At 42.0% G+C, this 19,898-nt stretch overlaps 1 protein-coding gene across 5 annotated transcripts in view; it reads left to right on the top strand.

The window, feature by feature from the left end:
• Positions 1–19,898, top strand: part of st8sia5 (ST8 alpha-N-acetyl-neuraminide alpha-2,8-sialyltransferase 5) — a 53,395-nt gene that overhangs the window by 21,667 nt on the left and 11,830 nt on the right. For all 5 annotated transcript variants that reach the window (XM_043714730.1, XM_043714646.1, XM_043714812.1 and 2 more), the window contains 3 exons: positions 12,234–12,326; positions 14,188–14,274; positions 18,687–18,831. In XM_043714730.1, coding sequence (XP_043570665.1) covers positions 12,234–12,326; positions 14,188–14,274; positions 18,687–18,831 — 325 coding nt within the window. The remainder of the gene's footprint in view (positions 1–12,233; positions 12,327–14,187; positions 14,275–18,686; positions 18,832–19,898) is intronic.

Here is a 19,898-nt window from a genome sequence, read left to right as displayed (position 1 = left end):
GGAGTTGAAATGTTGGGCCACGGGGCGGTGTGGTTGATTGGTGCAGGTGTCCCAGAGATGTTCCCTAAAGCACTCTGCTAGGAGGCGTCCAGTCTCCCCAATGTAGAGGAGACTGCATCGGGAGCAATGGATAAAATAAATGACATTGGTGGATGTGCAGATAAAACTTTGATGGATGTGGAAGGCTCCTTTGGGCCTTGGATGGAGGTGAGGGAGGAGGTGTGGGCCCAGGTTTTGCAATTCCTGCGGTGGCAGGGGAAGGTGCCAGGATGGGAGGGTGTGGGTTGGTGGGGGGTGTGGACCTGACCAGGTAGTCACAGAGGGAACGGTCTTTGCGGAAAGTGGTGGGGAGGGAAATATATCTCAGGTGGTGGGGTCCGTTTGGAGGTGGCGGAAATGTTGGCAGACGATGTGGTTTATGCGTAGGTTGGTAGGGTGGAAGGTGAGCACCAGGAGGGATCTGTCCTTGTTACAGTTGGAGGGGTGGGGTCTGAGGGCGGAGGTGCGGGATGTGGAAGAGATGCATTGGAGGCCATCCTAAAGAAGGAGGCCATCTGGTGTGTTCTATGGTGGAATTGGTCCTCCTGGGAGCAGGTGCAGCAGAGGCGGAAGAATTGGGAATACGGGATGGCATTTTTGCAGGAGGTAGGGTGGGAAGAGGTGTAATCCAGGTAGCTATGGGAGTCGGTGGGTTGACACTCCTCTGGCATGACCGTAACTAAGAAAGATTGGAATAACCTGTCAACTTCCACCCCTGCTTCTCTCAGTATAACAACCAATAACCAGATGACTTTCTTATTTTAAACACTTGAGGATAGTGCCGTTGATGTTTATGTGGATTTCAGCGAAATGTTTGACAAGGTCCCGCATGGGAGACTGATGAAGCAAGTAAAAGCACGTGGGATTGAGGGTAACTTGGCAAATTGGATCCCAATTGGCTTAATGATAGGAAACGGATGGTGCTGGTAGAAGGCATTGTGTGAGACTGGAGGCCAGTGTCTGGTGGCACACCAAGAGATCAGGGCAGGGTCCCTTTATTGTTTTTGATATAGATAACAATGTAGATGAGAATGTGGGGAAATGATAAGTAAGTTTACAGATTAGCAAGGTGGTTAATAATGGGGAAGAGCTTCTTGGGTTACATGAAACTATAGATGGGTCAGTCAGAAGGGCAGATGGAATTTAATCCTGAAAAGTGAGATGGTACACTTGGAGTACTCAATGAATAGCAAGGCACAAGGAAGTTCAGAGGAACAGGAATCTTGGTGTACTTGTACACAGATCCCTGAAAGGAGCCGGACAGGATCAGAGGGTTTTTAAGAAGGCATATGGGGCCCTTGTTTTTATCAGTCATGGCATAGATAATAAGAGCAGGGAATTTCTATTAGAGCTAAACAAACCTTTGGTTAGACCACAGCAGAGTACTATTTGCAGTTCAGGTAGTTAAATTGTAGGAAGGATGTGATTGTACTGGAGGGGGTACAGAGGAGATTCACCAGGATGTTGCCTGGGTTGGAACATTCTCGCTACAAACAAAATATGGATAGGCTTGGATTGTTTTTTTTTGAGTTGTAAAAGATTGAGGGGCATGGACAGGAAAGATATGAAGCAGTTGTTCTCTTTAATTGAAGGGTCAGTAACGATGGGCATAATTTTAATTTTCTCTCCCTGGGATGGTGGGAATCTGTAATTCACTGCCTGGGAGGGGGTAGCGGCAGAAAACCTCAGTGGATAAACACTTGAAATGTCAAACATTTAAGCTATGGACCAAATGCTAGAAAGTGGGATTGGTGTAGATTGGCAGAGACTCGATGACCGACAGGCCTGTTCTGTGCTGTATGTTTCTGTGAACAGTGTCTATCTTTTTAAGAATCTCCTCTATTAATTTTTATCCTAATGACTTTCTTTCCTGCCTGTGTACACACTGTGTCATTAATAGCATCCATGTTAGTGAAGACAAATGCAAACTAATCATTTTAAATCCAAGTTATGCATTCTGCCTGCACAAGTAAATCTTTTTTTTGGGCTTCAGTAGATGCTATCTTGCCTTTGACATCATTTTTTTGCAAGGCAATTTTAAAAATCAGGAAAAAATACATGAGAAAACTTTTTGTTACTGTACATACATAGCATTCTTGCATCATCGAAGACCTTCTGCTGATCTATACCCAGTGAGACTGCCCAGTTAGGGCATTTGCTATAAATAAACGCAGCTCTCATTTATTTTGTCACATGTTTATGGTTATCTGGGTAATGTTTGCTGCGATATTACAAGACAGGAAGTAATGAGTGGAATGGAATTCACATAATGTTCTGAAGGACAACTGTTTGATATTTATAATTAAACCCTTTTGACTGTGCATTTGATGTGATAAAAGTCATCCATCATTTTCTTTTTAAAAGCTTAATTATTTTATGGATACATATTCAATTAAGGATGTAGTTTTGGTACACCTCACCCCATTAGCCAGAGTCCACAAAAGACTATAGGTATCTGTCTCCTTTAGAGGTACAGGATATATAGCTTGAGGAGCACCATCCACATGAAGTGTCAGTCAAGGCAAGAATATAGAAATCTGTGAACTACCACAGGCTTTACAAGGAATGAACCCATGCTGCTGGTGTCATTCTGTAGTGTAGTCCTTAGCTTGTTTTATCTTATCATAGTATCATTGTTTTTTTTCTAGATAGTACTGACGAACAAAATGAACTAAAAACAACCATATTGGATTTAGTGCTTGGCAACGAACTAGGCCAGGCATCAGATCTCTTGCTTGGAGAGCATTTCAGTGATAGTGATCACAACTCCTTGGCCTTTACTATAGTCATGGAGAGGGATAAGAGCAAACAGTATGGGAAAGTATTTAATTGGGGGAAGGGGAGTTACAATGCTATTAGGCAGGAACTGGGGCACCTAAATTGGGAACATATGTTCTCAGAGAAATGCATGACAGAAATATGGAGGTTGTTTTAGTGAGCACTTGCTGATAATGCTGGATAGGTATGTCCCACTGAGGCAAGGAAGGGTTGATAGGGTGAAGGAACCTTGAGTGATAAGGGATGTGAAACATCTAGTCGAGAGGAAGAAGGAAGCTTACTTAAGGGTGAGGAGGCAAGGATCAGGTAGGACTCTAGTGAGTTACAAGGTAATCAGGAAGGAACTGAAGAATGGACTTCGGAGAATTAGAGGGGAAATGAAAAAGTCTTGGCAGGTAGGATGAAGGAAAACCTTAAGACATTCTATCCTTATATGAGGAACAAGAGGATGGCCAGAGTGAGGGTAGGGCCGATCAGGGATAGTGGAGGGAGCTTGTGCCTGGAGTCAGAGGAGATAGGGAGGTCCTTAATGAATACTTTGCTTCGGTGTTCACTACTGAGAGGGACCTTGACATTTGTGAAGACAGCATGAAACAGGCTGATATGCTGTAAAAGGTTGACGTTAAGAAGGAGGATGTGCTGAAAGTTTTGAAAAACATAAAGATAGATAAGTCCATTGGGCCTGACGGGATATACCCAAGATTACTATAGGAAGCAAGGGAAGAAATTGCTGCGCCTTTGGCAATGATCTTTGCGTCCTCACTGCCCACTGGAGTAGTGCCAGATGATTGGAGGGTGGCAAATGTTATTCAAGAAAAGGAATAGGGATAATCCTGGGAATGACAGACCAGTCAGTGTTACATCTGTGGTGGGCAAATTATTGGAAAGGATTCTGAGAGACAGGATTTATGATTGCTTGGAAAACCATAGTTTGTTTAGAGATAGTCAGCATAGCTTTGTGAGGAGCATGTCATGCCTCACAAACCTTATTGAATTCTTTGAGGATGTGACAAAACACATTGATGAAGGTAGAGCAGTGGATGTGGTGCACATGAAGTTTAACAAGGCGTTTGATTAGGTTCTCCATGGCAGGTTCATTCAGAAAGGAAGGAGGCATGGGATACAGGGGCATTTGGCTGTCTGGTTACAGAATTCGCTGGCCCATAGAAAACAGAGTAGATGAAAAGTATTCCGCCTGGAGCTCGGTGACCACTGGTATTCCACAGGAATCTGTCTGGGACCTGTGCTCTTTGTGATTTTTATAAAAAACTTGGATGAGGAAGTGGAAGGATGGGTTAGTATGTTTGCCAATGACATGAACATTGATGGAATGTGGATAGTGTGGAGGGCTGTTGTAGGTTGTACCGAGACATTGACAGAATGTAGGACTGGGCTGATAAGTGGCAGATGGAGTTCGAATTGGAAAAGTGTGAAGTGATTCATTTTGGAAAGTCAAATTTGAATACAGGATTAAAGGCAGGATTCTTGGCAGTGTCGAAGAGCAGAGGGATCTAGAGGTCCATGTCCATAGGTCCCTCAAAGTTCCCACCCAAGTTGATAGGGTAATTAAGAAGGCACATGGTGTGTTGGCTTTCATTAGCAGGGGGATTGAGTTTAAAAACTGTGAGGTTATGCTGCAGCTCTGTGGAGCCCTGGTTCGACCACACTTGAAATATTGTGGTCGCCTCATTGTAGGAAGGATGTGGAAGCTTTAGAAGGGTTCAGAAGAGATTTACCAGGATGCTGCCTGGACTGGAGGGCATATCTTATGAAGAAAGATTGAGGGAGCTAGGGTTTTTCTCATTGGAGTGAAGAAGGATGAGAGGTGACTTGGTAGAGTGAATAGTCAGAGAGTTTTTCCCAGGCAGAAATGGCTATCACAAGGAAAAATAATTTTAAAGTGATTGGAGGAAGGTTTAGGGGAGATGTCAGAGGTCAGTTCTTTACACAGAGAGTGTTGGGGGAGTGGAATGCACTGCCAGCAGTGATTGTAGAATCAGATACATTAGGGATATTTAAGCGACTCTTGGATAGGCACATGGATGATAGTAAAATGAAGGGTATGTAGGTTTGTTGGATCGTAAAGTAGGATAAAAGGTTGGCACGACATCGAAGGCCGAAGGGCCTGTACTGTGCTGTACTGTTCTGTGTTCTAAGGAACTGCTGATGCTGGATATCTGAAATTGCTGGAGAATCTCAGCAGGTGTAGCAGCATCTGTGGAGAGAAAGTAGAGTTAATATTTCTGGCCCAATGATCCTTATTGAGAAGTGCTTTTTGTCGTGTAGCCAGGAAAAGGTGGTATTTATGCTGAAGATCAGGGTGGAGAGGGGAAGGGAGCGATGAGGGTGGTGAAGATGGAGCCCAGAAAGAGAGAAAACAGCAGTTGGCTGATGGTGAACTGGTGGAAAGAAAGGCTATTGATGGGGACCATTAGTGGGTAAAAATGGGTTGGCTGTGATGAGAGTAGCCCATGTGATAACAAGGCCTTGGGTGTGGGGTGGGTAAAGAAAATTAATTGTCCACTTCAAAAACTCACTTTCCTATATTTGCTGATAATCCTTCAGTGCCTTGTTTATCAAAACTCTATTCACTCCTGCCTTCAGTATATTCACCCTTCTTCCAGCACCTTTTGAAGAAGAGACCTCCAAACCCATTCAACATGTTGAGAAAAAAATGGTCTTTTTTATCTGTATCTTCAATGATTGACTCCTGCTTTAAACAAGGAGCCCTAATTCTCGATTCTCCCATAAGTGGAAACATTCTTCCAACATCTATTCCTTCAATATATGAATCATGCACACTTCAATGAAGTCACCTCTTACAAGCCTGGTTTGCCCATTTCCCCACAAGACAACCCACCTATCTGAAGTATTTGTCCAGGAAATCTTTCTAAATTGCTGCCAATGCATTTACCCTTCCTTAAATAAGGAGACTTGTTCTGTACATTATTGTCCAGATGTGGTCTCAGCAGTGTCCTGTTAAGGTGAAACATAACTTCTGTAAAAGCAAAATGCTGGAAATCTGAAATAAAAAAACATAAAGTATTGGAGAAATTCAGCAGGTCTAGCTGCTTCTGTGGAGAGACAAACAGTTAATGTTGAGTCCAGTATGATTCTTCTTTGGAAGTTCTGAATAAATAGCCAACAAATTGGTTAAACATGATTTCCCTTCCATAATACAATGACCTGATTACCTCGTATCTTTCTCTGTGCCCCCTCCCATAAAGTTTGTAAAAATAGCTTGTAACATCCCTCACTCTTTCTCTTGTTCACATGCACAGCCACCCTTATGCTCTGTATGCCTGTCTGTCTCTTGTGCTTGCTTCTATCAGCCACCCCTTTGTAATGGATTAATGATAAGGCAGCTTTACCCAGATGGCTTCCTTGGCGGGTGCAAGCAGGACAAAATCTGAGCCGGTTTAGTCATGTGGTGCAGCTGTTCATTTGAAGGACACTAGGATCATGCAGAATAAACAGTGACTTTTCAGATATTGTTATTGCTTCCTTGGTGACTCAATAACTGTGTCACTCAAAGTGAAACTGAACACTTGGGTCTAGGCAGATTCTAAATTTAGCTTTGATCTTTCCTCACAGTAAGTATACTTGATCCTTGTGTCTCTAGACTGTAAAATTTAGCTCCAAATCAAACAGAATTTTTGAATTGCTAATTATATATTCAGAAGCCAGGTCTGGATGATGAAGTTGATTAGATGACCAGCAAAGATATGTTTTGAATGAGATAAGGCCATGAATTATACTCGGTCTGTGGAAGGAATGGGGTTATGGCCTGAATGGTCCCATTGCCTATGTTCTTTATAGTTTTGTCACCTTTGGGACTCAGTGGCCTGTATTTTTGTAATGATGGAGTGGGACTCCGTTCTAGCTGAAGTGTGCTGGACTCCCAAATCTGGGGTTCCCACTGCCAAACACAGAATTCACCATTCACCTGTCCCAAAATATAAACAGATATCTGTCCTCAGATGCTGCCAGATTAGATTAGATTAGATTACAGTGTGGAAACAGGCCCTTCGGCCCAACAAGTCCACACCGATCCGCCGAAGCGCAACCCGCCCATACCCCTACATTTGCCCTCCAAATCAAACAGAATTTTTGAATTGCTAATTATATATTCAGAAGCCAGGTCTGGATGATGAAGTTGATTAGATGACCAGCAAAGATATGTTTTGAATGAGATAAGGCCATGAATTATACTCGGTCTGTGGAAGGAATGGGGTTATGGCCTGAATGGTCCCATTGCCTATCCGCCTCCTCCTTCTTGACCTCTCCGCCTCCATCCTACTCCGACCTATCACCCTCACCTTGACCTCTTTCCACCTATCACATTTCCAACGCCCCTCCTCCAAGTCCCTCCTCCCTACCTTTTATCTTCTCCTGCTGAACACTCTCTGCTCATTCCTGAAGAAGGGCCTGTGCCCGAAACGTCGAATCTCCTGTTCCCTGGATGCTGCCTAACCTGCTGTGCTGTTCCAGCAATAAAGTTTCAACCCCTACATTTGCCCCTTACCTAACACTACAGGCAATTTAGCATGGCCAATTCACCTGACCTGCACATCTTTGGACAGTAGGAGGAAACCGGAGCACCCGGAGGAAACCCACGCAGACACAGGGAGAACGTGCAAACGTGCAGATCTGCTGAACTTTTTCAGCAGTTTCTCTTTCTGTGCCCATATTAAAGTGCAGCTAAACTGAATACGAACTCTATTGCAGCAGTACACATTGAAGTGCGGCTGCTTCCAAATAGATTAATTTTTCGCTGTTTGGGAGGTCAAAATGTAGCTTATGGGTTTTATCATTTCAGGAGTAGTTCTAAAGCTGCCGGAAGTCTTTGAAATGGCAGTGTATCCTTCTAGAAAGATCCAGCATTGCCACCAGGATTGTTAAAAGTAGATGTTAACATGAATAAAAAGTGGATAAACCTGTGGAACTGTCACCAAAAGAGACAATGCTGGAAAATCTCAGCAGGTCTGACAGCATCTGTAAGGAGAGAAAAGAGCTGATGTTTCGAGTCTAACTGACCCTTTGTCAAACTGTCAGTCTGTCTGCCAGTTAAAGATTTGATAAGTATCGTGAATTAATTAATAGACAGTAAACTTTATATTGTTTAATCTCAGCACATGGTGGAGACTGGGTCAGTTGACATTTAAGGGCAAAAGTTCATGGCTGTGGGCAAACATTAAACTGACGATGGGGTGAATAAGGACTGTGGTATGGGTGAAGAGACACAGTTTTGCGGAGGTGGGGAGGCAAGAGATGGCATGGGGAGTAAATGGATGCGATGGAAAGAGTTAGAAGGTTTTCTCGGTTTTTGTTTCTTTGATCCTTTAACAGCTGTGACAAGGCCCCAGATCTCTTAGGTGGGCTCCCTGCTCTAAGCTGCTCTAGTTCCAACCTTCAATCAGAGTCTCCAACATATGATCGAGCATTTGATCAAAGCTCCAAATCTCCCAACCTCCTCCCCATCTATTATTACATTCTAAGGTACCAACATTATTAAACAACATGATTTTCTTAAAATTATTCATTGAAACCATTTAACCACAAATATTCTAATTTATTTAAAATGTTTGCATTTCCAAGTGCAACATCAGTCTTCCATGCCTGTTGTTCATAGATTCAACCTTGTGGTAACTTCACAGTTCTCTCTGATCTGATGATTTGAAATGACATAGGGACAATGGCCATTACCCTGACTTCAAACTGTGCTTTTGACAGCTGGAATGAAAAAGTGAGATCAATACCATCATCCTAGAGCTTATGGTACTAAATGAACTGGTTGACAAGAGTTGCAGTAGTATGTAGACCATTTGGTTCTCAATAAGCACTTCCTCATGATTGGCATCGATTTGTCTCCGTTTACAGTGATCTTTCACAGTATGTTCAGTAGAAAAGATTATTTGACAATGGAACACTGCTGAACAGTGCTGTTGCAATATTGAATAATAGGTATGACCATCCCAATTCACTGACCGAATAATGAGATTTTTGGGCTTCTTCAGCCGGTTTGTGTCATGAGCCCCCTGCTTCATATTCTCAAGATAGGACAAAGAGAGGAGTGAATTATTAAGGAAGACTACAGAACTTTGAGATTATTGATGAATAACTGTAGTGAAATATTATCTTATCTTGCTGTAGTGAAATATTATCTTGCCTTTGCACCAAAATAACAGCTCTTCAAAATAGTTCCCCCTGTCTTTTTCTCTGACCTTGGCAGCTTTTGGGAGGAGTGGACATCTTTGGGCCAAGCCAACTGTTGGGTTAAGCAGTCAGCAAATGGGTTTTTAGTTACAATCTATGCCTATTTTTTTTTCATCTTTAAAGAGTGGAGGATTAAAAATGCCTCCTATTATGACACGTTAGCAGACCTGTTCCACCCTTCAGGAGCATTTATGTCGACTGCATCAATTTGTGGCTCCCATATTATAGGTTAAGGCCCTTCGATCAGTTAGGATAGAGTCTGTTTGAACTTGGTGCTTTAAGTTCAAATGGCCCCACTGAGTTCAGATTTTCCTCCCATGTGACTCATGCCTTGGTACCTGCTAGATGTTTGGAAGTGGATTGGGGTGTGGGATAAAAACTTGTGTGTTGGAGTCCTACCAAACATTTTTCTAAAGGTCCACAGAAATTCCCTAACTCTGTGAAAATCCAGCTGTCCATCTTAGGTACAGAGACCTGATTGTTTCGGTATCCCTTGCAAAAAAAAATTCTTGAAGAACCTTTTCCAAGTTGGGATGAATGTCATGGGCTAATCCGGCATACAGTCTTGTAGGTACAAAAGATATTTCTGGATGCTCAGTTAGTCATCTGTTGATATAGGGGAACACAGCCTGTTTTTTTTATTCACTTCAGAGGCTTTTCCTTACTGTTAGGAACTTCCATAGAACACAATGCTTTTCTTGAAAGACTGGATCCTGTCTTTTTACAAAAGCCAGTAGCAAAGTTGTGCATAGTTTGGTCATAACATGATATGATGTGCATTGTCAGGGGTAATGTGAATCAGAGCCCCAAATTCACTTGCCAGAATTAAAAATTAGATCAACTTTCATGGCTGCCTGCATCTAGCAATATCTTGCCCAAAGTCCAAGTATGTGAAAATTGGCAGCAGTGATGGCAGATTGATCAGCCACTCTGTAATCAGTTAGGACACACAATGACCCTACAAAAGGAAGGTGAAATAAGTTGAACTAAGTCGCTGAAATAAGTCTCTGATTAATTCACTGACTGTTTACCCTGCAAATAAGATCATTAAACCTCACTAACCTCCACCAATCAGGTTTAACCATGGCCGTAGAAGTGGGCATACTCCATGACCTGCTGAGTAAAAACAAATTGCCTGTTGTCACCATAGCATTTCGTGGAAGACAGGGGATAGATTTTCTACATCTCCAATATTAGGATTAAAGGCATCACATTGGCTCACCATTACGTGATATGGTACATTGAATTAACTGCTCCTTTTTTTATTTGGAGTGGAGCTTGTTTTTTTTTAAAGAAATTTTTTTAACTCTTGAAAATTGTGAATTCAGTGAAAACTTCTTGTGGTCTCTGGTAGTGAAGCCCTGCATAATGAGTCAATTCTTGGCCCACTTTATGTCTTAGCAAAATGTTCAGCTGCTGAGAGGGTTGCAGTAAGGACCATTTGACACAGCAGAGCAGAGGCAGGAAGCGTAGGGTAGATTTTAAAATCCAGATGTGGAATGGACAAGCAGTGGGTATGACACCTGCCCATTTCTGTAGTGTATATGTTTATTTGGGGGTTCGTGATCACAGTTACATAATATTGGCAGTCAACAATTTGTGAAAATTTTCTGATAGTCTATTGAGTTTAAGAAGCAGTAGAGTCTAGATACGATACATTAGATAATTAAGTAAAGAAAGTATACAACCATGACAAGTTTAGAAACCAGAGGACAAACCGGCTATTGGTATGGTATGCATTGGTCTCAATAAAGTTGTAAAGGCAGCATTCTGTTTTCTAGCTGGTGTTAGGGAACTCTTCACTGGGGCTTCCTCCTCCTGCACTTCTAGTCTGCCTTCCACCTGGATCAGACAGCTCTCTAAACACTGCCCTCTGCCCTGATCACTTGTTAATTTACCCTTTTTCTAGGGGCAGGTAACTTACACCCTGTCAATCAATTGCCTGAATCCTTTTGGCTGAAGACTGTGTTACATCTACCAATGATGTCTGATCACTTGTTGTCCCCTTGACCACCTGTATTTGATGTTTAGTTTTCATTCCTTCCAAGGACAAAACCCCACCTTATTTTCAACAACATTGCATTTATAAACCTTCTGTTTACCATGGTAGGAGGTTAGTCACTACTGTACCATATTTAAATGAGGGCTCACGCTACACAGTGACAACTCTATATGGAATACTAAAAGCATACAGTTTTAAAGGGGGCCCCAATTTTCAACAGAGCCACGGTCTGCCTTGAGGGCCCGTCCTCGTTACCATACTGACCTTGAACTCCTAACTGAGCATTTTTCATAACTGGCACAATATGATCTGCCTGGCATACAGTTATACCTGAGGAGGTGGGGGAAGTGGCATACAATGGGACCTCGGAGAGACGAGGGTGGGGGAAACTCCAGTTGACAGTAGCCTACATCACTCTTTGGAGCCTTGGGTGAAAGACACATTTTCTACTTGGATGACCTGAAAAATAAATCCCTCCTTGTGTTTAGAGCTTTTCCATCTTCATCAATAGGAAGCTGTGCAACTAACAATGATAAGGATGGGACACAAGCGACATTAGTGAGAAAAAGCCAAGAAAATAATGGCAAAGAAAGGAGAGGGAAAGTCCTGAAATATTGAGGGCAGTACAAAAGAGAGGAAATTCAAATAAATCCTTCAGACTTTATTCTTTCTTGTAAGTGGCCTGTTGATTTATTTAAAATATCACTTTTAAGGTTGGAGGGGTATTTATGAGTTCCCAATATGCACCCTGCCATTCCACATACATTATTCAGACTGAACTGATCATGTGGAGATTAGTTTTGAACTATTGCCAGTATGCTGTATATGTGGGCATCAAATCTATGTGAGAGGGCACCACTGGTTACTCAACCACTGACCTTTGTCATTGGGGTGGGAGGTGGGGGGGGAGGGTCACCTGGCTTCAACTAAACACATTTCTGCAGAGGATCAGCTCTTGAGGGTTGAGAATTCACCACATAGGAAATTCGAATCCACATCTTAGAGATCTCGCACAACACACAATTGTGCTGTTTCCTGTTGCGCTCATTCCTTCCCCAGTTTGAACAATACACAGAGAAGAAAACTATTCAAAATCATTCTCCCAATATTTGTAAAGAAATAAGAAGGCAGTACAGTGTGGAGTTGATGAAAACATGTGTGAGTTTGTTTTTAAAAATGCAAATTTTATTCCCTGCAGGTACTTTGAGTTGCGTGAAGCTTCATTTGAATACAACTCCTCAACATGCTGGAAGCTACGGAATGAGATCATGGAGGTGAAGATACTTTCCATGTAAGTCACTGTTACTTTAAAAGTGGAGACCTTACACAGGATAACATTGACTTGTTTCTGTACTGTACATCAGCCTATCTAATCCACACTAGAGATTACTGGTGAGAAGTGACTAGGATTTGGAAACCTACTTTGCTGCTTCTCTGTCTTTTGGCTAAGATCAAGTGTAGTCTCTGTTTTTATCAGCTTACCTGGAAGGGAAGAGACCATGATCCAGAAGATGGTTCTCCCAAGAGGAGTCTGAGCTGAGGATCTTCATCATCAAAAGACCTTGCGGTCATCATTGGATCGTGATTGTGAACAGAATTTGAAGGATTGTCGGTTGAGCTGAGTTGCAATTGGTCGATCTTTATGCTGGCCTCACTTAATGACATTTCAGTGACCAGCTAACCAGAGCTATGACCTCTGCTAGTGCTGGTGTCCCAGGCCAGAGGATCCTAGACACAGTCAGGGTGACTGTGAAAACGTTGCAGGAAGGATCACCGGTCGACTGAATCTTCTTTGTGAAGAGAGTCCTCCTGGATTCCTGCGGGTTCCAAGTCATTCTCCCTGCACAGAGGAGCCAGGTAGTTATAATGCATTTATAAAACCCGCATGTCCTGGCAACAGGTGTCCTAACCTTCCTGCCGCTTGAAGGAGCAGCACCGATGTAGTGGACCCCTTTGGAATGTAGATTAGCAAGCGACAGGACAAAGTCACCCTGAAAGTAAATGCCAGAGGGGACATCCTCCATTCGGCCTCTAGTTTTGCGATTGGAGGAAACTGAGGTGACCTGACATTCGCGGGGCAGCCTAGAATGTGCTGAACCTGTGGGAGGTCAGGGCATGTGGCAGTAGATTGTAAAGTGACCCTCTGCAGGAACTACAAACAGGAGGGCCACCTGACTGAGGACTGCAAGGAGTCCATGAGCTGCAACCTGTGTGGGGAAGCAGGATGGAGGGGGCACCTAGGTTCAGATGGATGGAAGTGAAAACGCGAGCCATGAACTCCCAAAGGTCAGTAAGATGTCAATGTCCAGTAAGAAAACAGAAACGAGCATGACCCAGTAGGAAAGGTAGGCTGGAGAAGAGGAAAAGGTAGCCAGAGCAGAGTTACAGAACCAACCCAATCTCCACCTGAACAGACCGAGTCAATGTAAGAAATGAAGGAGGCAGGGGAATGGATACTGGTGAGGAACAACCACGAGAGGAAAATGCCTCAGGCCCCCAGGGCCCACAGCAAAGCGGAAAGAGGCAGCATCATGATGGGCAAACCAGCAGCTCCTCTGATGATGAAGGAGAGGAGCACCCCCCCAAACCGGAGCTGCCAGACGTCGTGAGAGATCCGGTGAAATGCAATCTCTAGTCAATGGGGAGCAAAGTGTGCCCACCTCACCACAGTTCCAGGAAACCAGGAGCAGGGACATTTTGATTCAGGAGCAGAGCGTGACAGCCTCTCTGTCGGACTCTGAACTGGACCTTCCTGGATTTGTCCTCACCCCAACACCACCAATAAGAGCAATGCCTCCAGGGAGGAGCAGACCAGCAACCTCCGTGCTGCAAGTGTCTAACAGTTCTCCCACATCACGGGGATGCAGAGACTCCCCCCAGTCACAAGACTGGCAAGTGGACCTTCCATTTTCTGCCACTCAGAATAACTACCCTGTCAAAGGTCAGCTGTGATCTGCTTGAATGGTGGAGCAGACTTGAAGAGCCAAAAGGCTTGCTGCAGCTCCTATTTCTGATGAGGAACACAGATTTTACACACAAGTCTCAAATAGTTTAATTTATTTCATATACTAGGCTTCATATAATGGAATTAGCTCTGTTTACATATGAACATGACATAGCTGTTTATGTAATGCTGACTGTTTGTTCTGCAGGGTGAAACAGTCTGAACTGTTTGACAGATGGAAGACCCTACAGCTGTGTAAATGGGAATTGAATGAGACTGCAGCCAATATTTTCAAGTAAGTGAATGAGAAGGCAGGAATGATGAAAATGAGAAGTGAAAGAGAAGCTGGAGGTGAAGAAAAAAAAGAGCTGGAGCAATTCAGGAGGAGGAGTTTCAGTAGATGTACAAGAGGAGGAAAAGGAGACTGAGTGGATAGTTGGGAAGAAGGTGAGGGAAACAAAGACAATTTGAATGAAACAAATAGGAACACAAAGTAAAAGTATAAATGGAAAAGGGTAGGGAAAACATTTGGGGAAGAGAATAGGAAATGTCTGAGAGACAGTTACTAGTTGCTCAGGAGTTTTAAATAAATCATAAATACAGGACTGAAAGCAAGGGAGTGAAGAGAGAGCAATAGGGGAAAGGACAGAAGAAGGGGGTGGAGTAGGAGTAAAAGTAAAAGAGAATAACAGAAATAGATAAGAATAGATTGAGAGAGAGTGAAATAGGTCACCCAGAATGAAAGGAACACAATGACTGCTATGATGCGGTTATGTTATCATGAGTATGTCTCTTCGAGGTTTACTGGTGGAGATATAATACAACATCCCCCTTTTTCCCAATGATAAAATCTTATTCCATACTCAAAATCCCAAATCTTGAGACCATTATTTTAGTCTAAAAGTTGTCAGATTTTACAAGAGGGGTTGACATGATGCTTGATTTGGGTCTGAGTGCAATCCAGAAGAGATCATTGCAATGGTATAAAATAAAACAAATAACATTAAAGAATTCAGATTAATTATACATTTATCGTTCATTAATTTTAAGACAATACAAACTCTATATTTGATCCGTAAATACAAATATATAATTAATTATGTACAATACTTCATGTTGAAATTCTTCAAAATCTTTGGCTTGAATCACTGAACAATTCATTCCAGTTGCCTCATAGTTAAACATCATTGTACAAATTCTCTTCATCTTTATCACAGGATCATTAATACTAACTTTGGCATCACCATTTCACAAGTAATCACCCTCCGTACCATCAGGTTTATATATGATATTCCACACTTGGAAGTAAACTTTTAGCAATTTTGAGATCAACTTCAACTTCATTCCAAGCGTCTGCGACCCTTTGTCCGAATATTTCAAGTAAGATGATGTTTACATTTCTGCAATGTTAATGAATTATATATTTTTGCCTTCCGAGATTTAATTATTCTACATCTTTCAGATGCTGTTCTTGAGTGATTTATTTACATACAAACTCAAGTACTGGACAAAACTAAGAACAGCTGCCATGTCAGAATGGATTGTTCTTGCATAACTACATGATCAGGATTTGAGCATGACCCAGATGAGGAAATGTTTTTTTTAAACGCATGAGGAAAAAGAAGTCACAAATTCCTTATTTCTTTGATTTCTTCTAACTGCCTTTATCCATTCAACCTTTCTCTTGAACATTGATGATGACACCTTTCAGAAATTACTCTTTTTGAGAGCTTTGAGCTTTTCCTTTGAATGTTGCTTGGCTTTCACTTGCACATACTGTCTTCATCTACAATGTGTATGCTCATGGACTAGCATATCCAACAGTTTACCGGGGGAGGGGGCGGGGTGGTGGGGGTGGGTGTGTGTGAGGGAGAGACGTGGAGGGGTGGTACACAGTGTTGTAAGTTTATCTCTTGCAGGATATTTTACCTGACATAGTAAAATCTCTCATAGTATAAAAAATCAGGCAGGATATTTTATTGAAGAGACCAACAGACATTTTTCCAGGTAACTTATGTACAAACATTAAATTCCTCAGGCACATGACTGACTGGGCTAATATTAGGCTATTGAGTAGAACAGAAGAGCATGTTTCCAGTAGCATCCCATGGTTCAAATAGAGTCACACAGCACAGACAAAAAACCTTCAGTCCAAATGATCTGAATTAAATCATTTAAATCCTCAGGTCATGTGCTATGATGCAGTTACATTATCATGAGTATGTCTCTTAAAGAATTACTGATTGAAATATAACACAACATCCCCCTTTTCCCCAACAATAAAAACTTATTCTAAACACACATGCTTAATTATACATAGTAAATTTGTCAATTTTCAAACAAATACAACAAAGTTGCAAGATTAACATTTCAAATTTCAATAGTGGTTTGATCATTTGTCCTGATTTTATTATTGTACGGCCATTCGGAGAGGGATGCATTGTTCCTTGTTGCACTTGTTTGACAACCTGGTTGTCTTGCTGCTGGTTGCTATCACTCAACATCACAGGGCAACATCTTTGGAATGTTCTTCCTCCCTCCCTTTGTGCATGATTTGTGTGCTGTAAGTTGATCTGAGTTGGCTTCTGTTCCTTCACAATTGGCATCATGATTAATAATAAATTGGTATGATCTGGACAGTTGCATGTTTTAGAAACCTCTGTGGTATCCAAGTATCTGTAGCTGTATTTCTAACTTGCACTCTCTATCCATGCAGAGTTTTGGTAGGTGTGTACCTGCTTGTTTGTTATGTCTTTCCGACATGCTCCACAGTCTTTGAAGAAGAATGTCATGTCTTGGTATGATTTGACAACTGATGGACCAACTTGTTCAAATTTGCCTTCTGAGCATAAGTTGTGATGGGAATTCCTTGTCCTTTGATGCACAAAAATACAGCAAAATGAAAATCTTGCTTTTTTGCTCAACATTTTAATCATTTTTTTTATTTGGTAGCATGTACCATATATTCAGCTGGACCATTTGAGCACAGGTGATGATGGGTCACTCCCCACTTAGTATTTATGATTTTAAATGCTTTGTCTGTGTACTGCAATACAGTGACAGATACTGCTTGATCTGGCATGCAGTATAAACTCAAAATAGCACTCGTCATGTCAACAGCAATTATGATTGTGTTGCTAAGTTGTTAACCAGTAGGCAATTGGAAGAAATAATCTGTCATAAGAATGTAATCATTCCCTTGCACTGTAAATAGGTCTTTTGATACTTTCAATCAAGCAGCGTATGGAATATTATGTGGTGGTAGAGACTCACTTTGTGCTGGGTTAATATGTTTGCCACGTTGACATTCATTTTATGAGTCACATGAATATTCTGATTTAGAGTGGAAACAGGCCCTTCAGCCCAACAAATCCACACCAAACCCTCAGAGTAACCCACCCTCTGGCTAATGCATCTAACATTATGGGCAATTTAGCATGGCCAATTCACCTGACCTGCACATCTTTGGACTGTGGGAGGAAACCGGAGCACCTGGAGGAAACCCACGTAGACACGGGAGAACATGCAAACTCCACACAGTCAGTTGCCTAAGGCTGGATCAAACAGGTCTGATTTCTGAAAAAATGGGCGAACAACAAAGATAGAGCTTTGATGTCCATATGGCTCTACTTTAACGCACCTAGACCTGCTGAACTACCATCTCATGAAAGGATCCTTGAATGGAAACCAAGCCCCATCTTGTGATTGTACTTTACTCACATGCTCACTGTTACCAGTTAATCGGATTGACCAATAGGTCAGTAGTCACAGTAGCACCAGGACTGGGACTATGGATAGTCATAGATTCATACAGCAAGAAAACAAACCCTTTGCTCCAGCCAGTTCATGCCAATCATAGGCCCAAACTAAACTATTCCCATTTGCCTATACTTGGCCCATATCCCTCCAAACATTTGTTATTCATGTACTTATCCAAATGACTTTTAAACGTTGTAACTGTACTCACATCCACCACGTCCTATGTGTAAACAAAATTGTCTCCATGTCTTCTTACAATCTTTCTCCTCTCACCTTAAAAATATGCCCCCTAGTCTGAAAGTCCCCCACCTTAGGGAAAAGACACCTACATTTACCTTATCTATATTCCTCATGATTTTACAAACCTCTATAAGGTCACCCCGCAATCTCTTAAGTTCCAGTGAAAAAAGTCCCAGCCTTTCCAGCTTCTTCTTATAACTCAATTTCTCTTATAAATCAACTTCCATTCCCAGCAATATTCTAGTAAATTTCTTCTGAACCCTCTCCAGCTTAATAATATCCTTCCTATAACAGGATGACTAGAACTAGACAAACCCATATCCAAGTAAGCGGGGTTGATGTTGTGGAAGGAAGGAGAGAAGAGAGGAGAAAGGGTAGCGAATCTTGATGAAATGACAGAGAGTGAGGAGCAGTTTTGATATGGCAGGGTTTTTTTTAGAGGTACTGCTGTTCAGGAAAGGAGGCTATTGAAGAAAGTACACTTGCTCCCTCCCTTCCCATCTGAGACTTGAGAGTTCTTATCCCCTGAACTCTTATCAGCCTCAAAACTGTGGCCAGGCTGGGTACAGACTTTGTAAAATTCTCTTGCTAACTTTCTTTATCTGCTGGTGATCTTCCGCTGTTTATCAATCTTATGCGATAGTCAGGTTCATTTCTGAGCTGTCCATGTGAGGTCCGAAATCACTCAACTTCTGTTTCCATACTCAGATCTCATTTGACTCGATGCTGCAATGCACCAGTGTATCTATTTACGACACAGAAGAACACCCCGAAGGGCATTAAACTGAAGTATGAAGTAGACAGCAGTGGCTTCATCTTCATCGATGCTGAAGTCTTCCAGTTGTTTCCGAAGGTAAAGTGATTGACCAGCGGGTTGCAGTGGGAGCTTAGCCATTTCAAGATTATGAGCAGGAGTTTTAGGAGCAGTCCAAGTCAAATCAGTGGTGCATTTTTGAAGTCTTGAAGTAAGGTGTCTTCAGGTAGTAAAATGTAAGTAGTATTGCAATTGTTGCCACAATTTGTATCAAAGGAAACATTATGGACTACATTCTTAGCGAGGAAGCATACCCACATTGAGAATAGTTAAGCAACAAGATTTAATTACTAGATCGCTATTTCCTTTGTCTCTCTCTCTCTCTCTCTCTCGGTTTTTTTTAATCAGGTAATTCTGAGATATAATCTTTCTTTTCATTATCATTTTTAAATTTAACGACTGTGTGGGTATTGGATATTCCAGCTGAACTATTATCTCCAATACCTCCTTCTAGTGACCATAATACATTAAGCTTCAATCTGCAATTTGAGAGGGAGGGGGTACAGTCGGAAGTGACAGTACTTCTGTTGAATAAAGGGAACTATGGAGCTATGAGGAAGGAGCTGGCCAAAGTTCAATGGTGCAATACCTTAGCAGGGATGACCGTGGAGGAACAATGGCGGATATTTCTGTGTATAATGCAGAAGTTGCAGGATCAGTTCATTCCTTAAAGGAAGAAAGATCCCAGGAGGAGGCATGGGCGGCCGTGGCTGACGAGGGAAGTTAAGAAACACATAAAGGTAAAAGAGAAAAAGTATAACATAGCAAAGATAAGTGGGAAAACTGAGGACTGGAAAGCTTTTAAAGAGTAACAGAGGATTACTAAGAAGGAAATACGCAGAGGAAAAATGAGGTACGAAGGTAAACTGGCCAATAATATAAAGGAGGATAGTAAAAGCTTTTTTAGGTATGTGCAAGGCAAAAAAAATGGTTAGAACTAAAATTGGGCACTTGAAGACAGAAACAGGGGAATATATTACGGGGAACAAAGAAATGGCAGAAGAATTAAATGGGTACTTCAGATCTGTGTTCACTGGGGAAGACACAAGCAATCTCCCAGAGGTCCCTGAAGGACCTGAACTTAAGGCAATTTATATTTGCCAGGA

The sequence above is a fragment of the Chiloscyllium plagiosum genome, chromosome 1, assembly GCF_004010195.1.
Source record: "Chiloscyllium plagiosum isolate BGI_BamShark_2017 chromosome 1, ASM401019v2, whole genome shotgun sequence".
In the NCBI taxonomy this organism is placed as follows: domain Eukaryota; kingdom Metazoa; phylum Chordata; class Chondrichthyes; order Orectolobiformes; family Hemiscylliidae; genus Chiloscyllium; species Chiloscyllium plagiosum.
The sequence above is the reverse complement of the archived record's forward strand: the minus strand, read 5'-3'. Positions and strand labels throughout refer to the sequence as shown.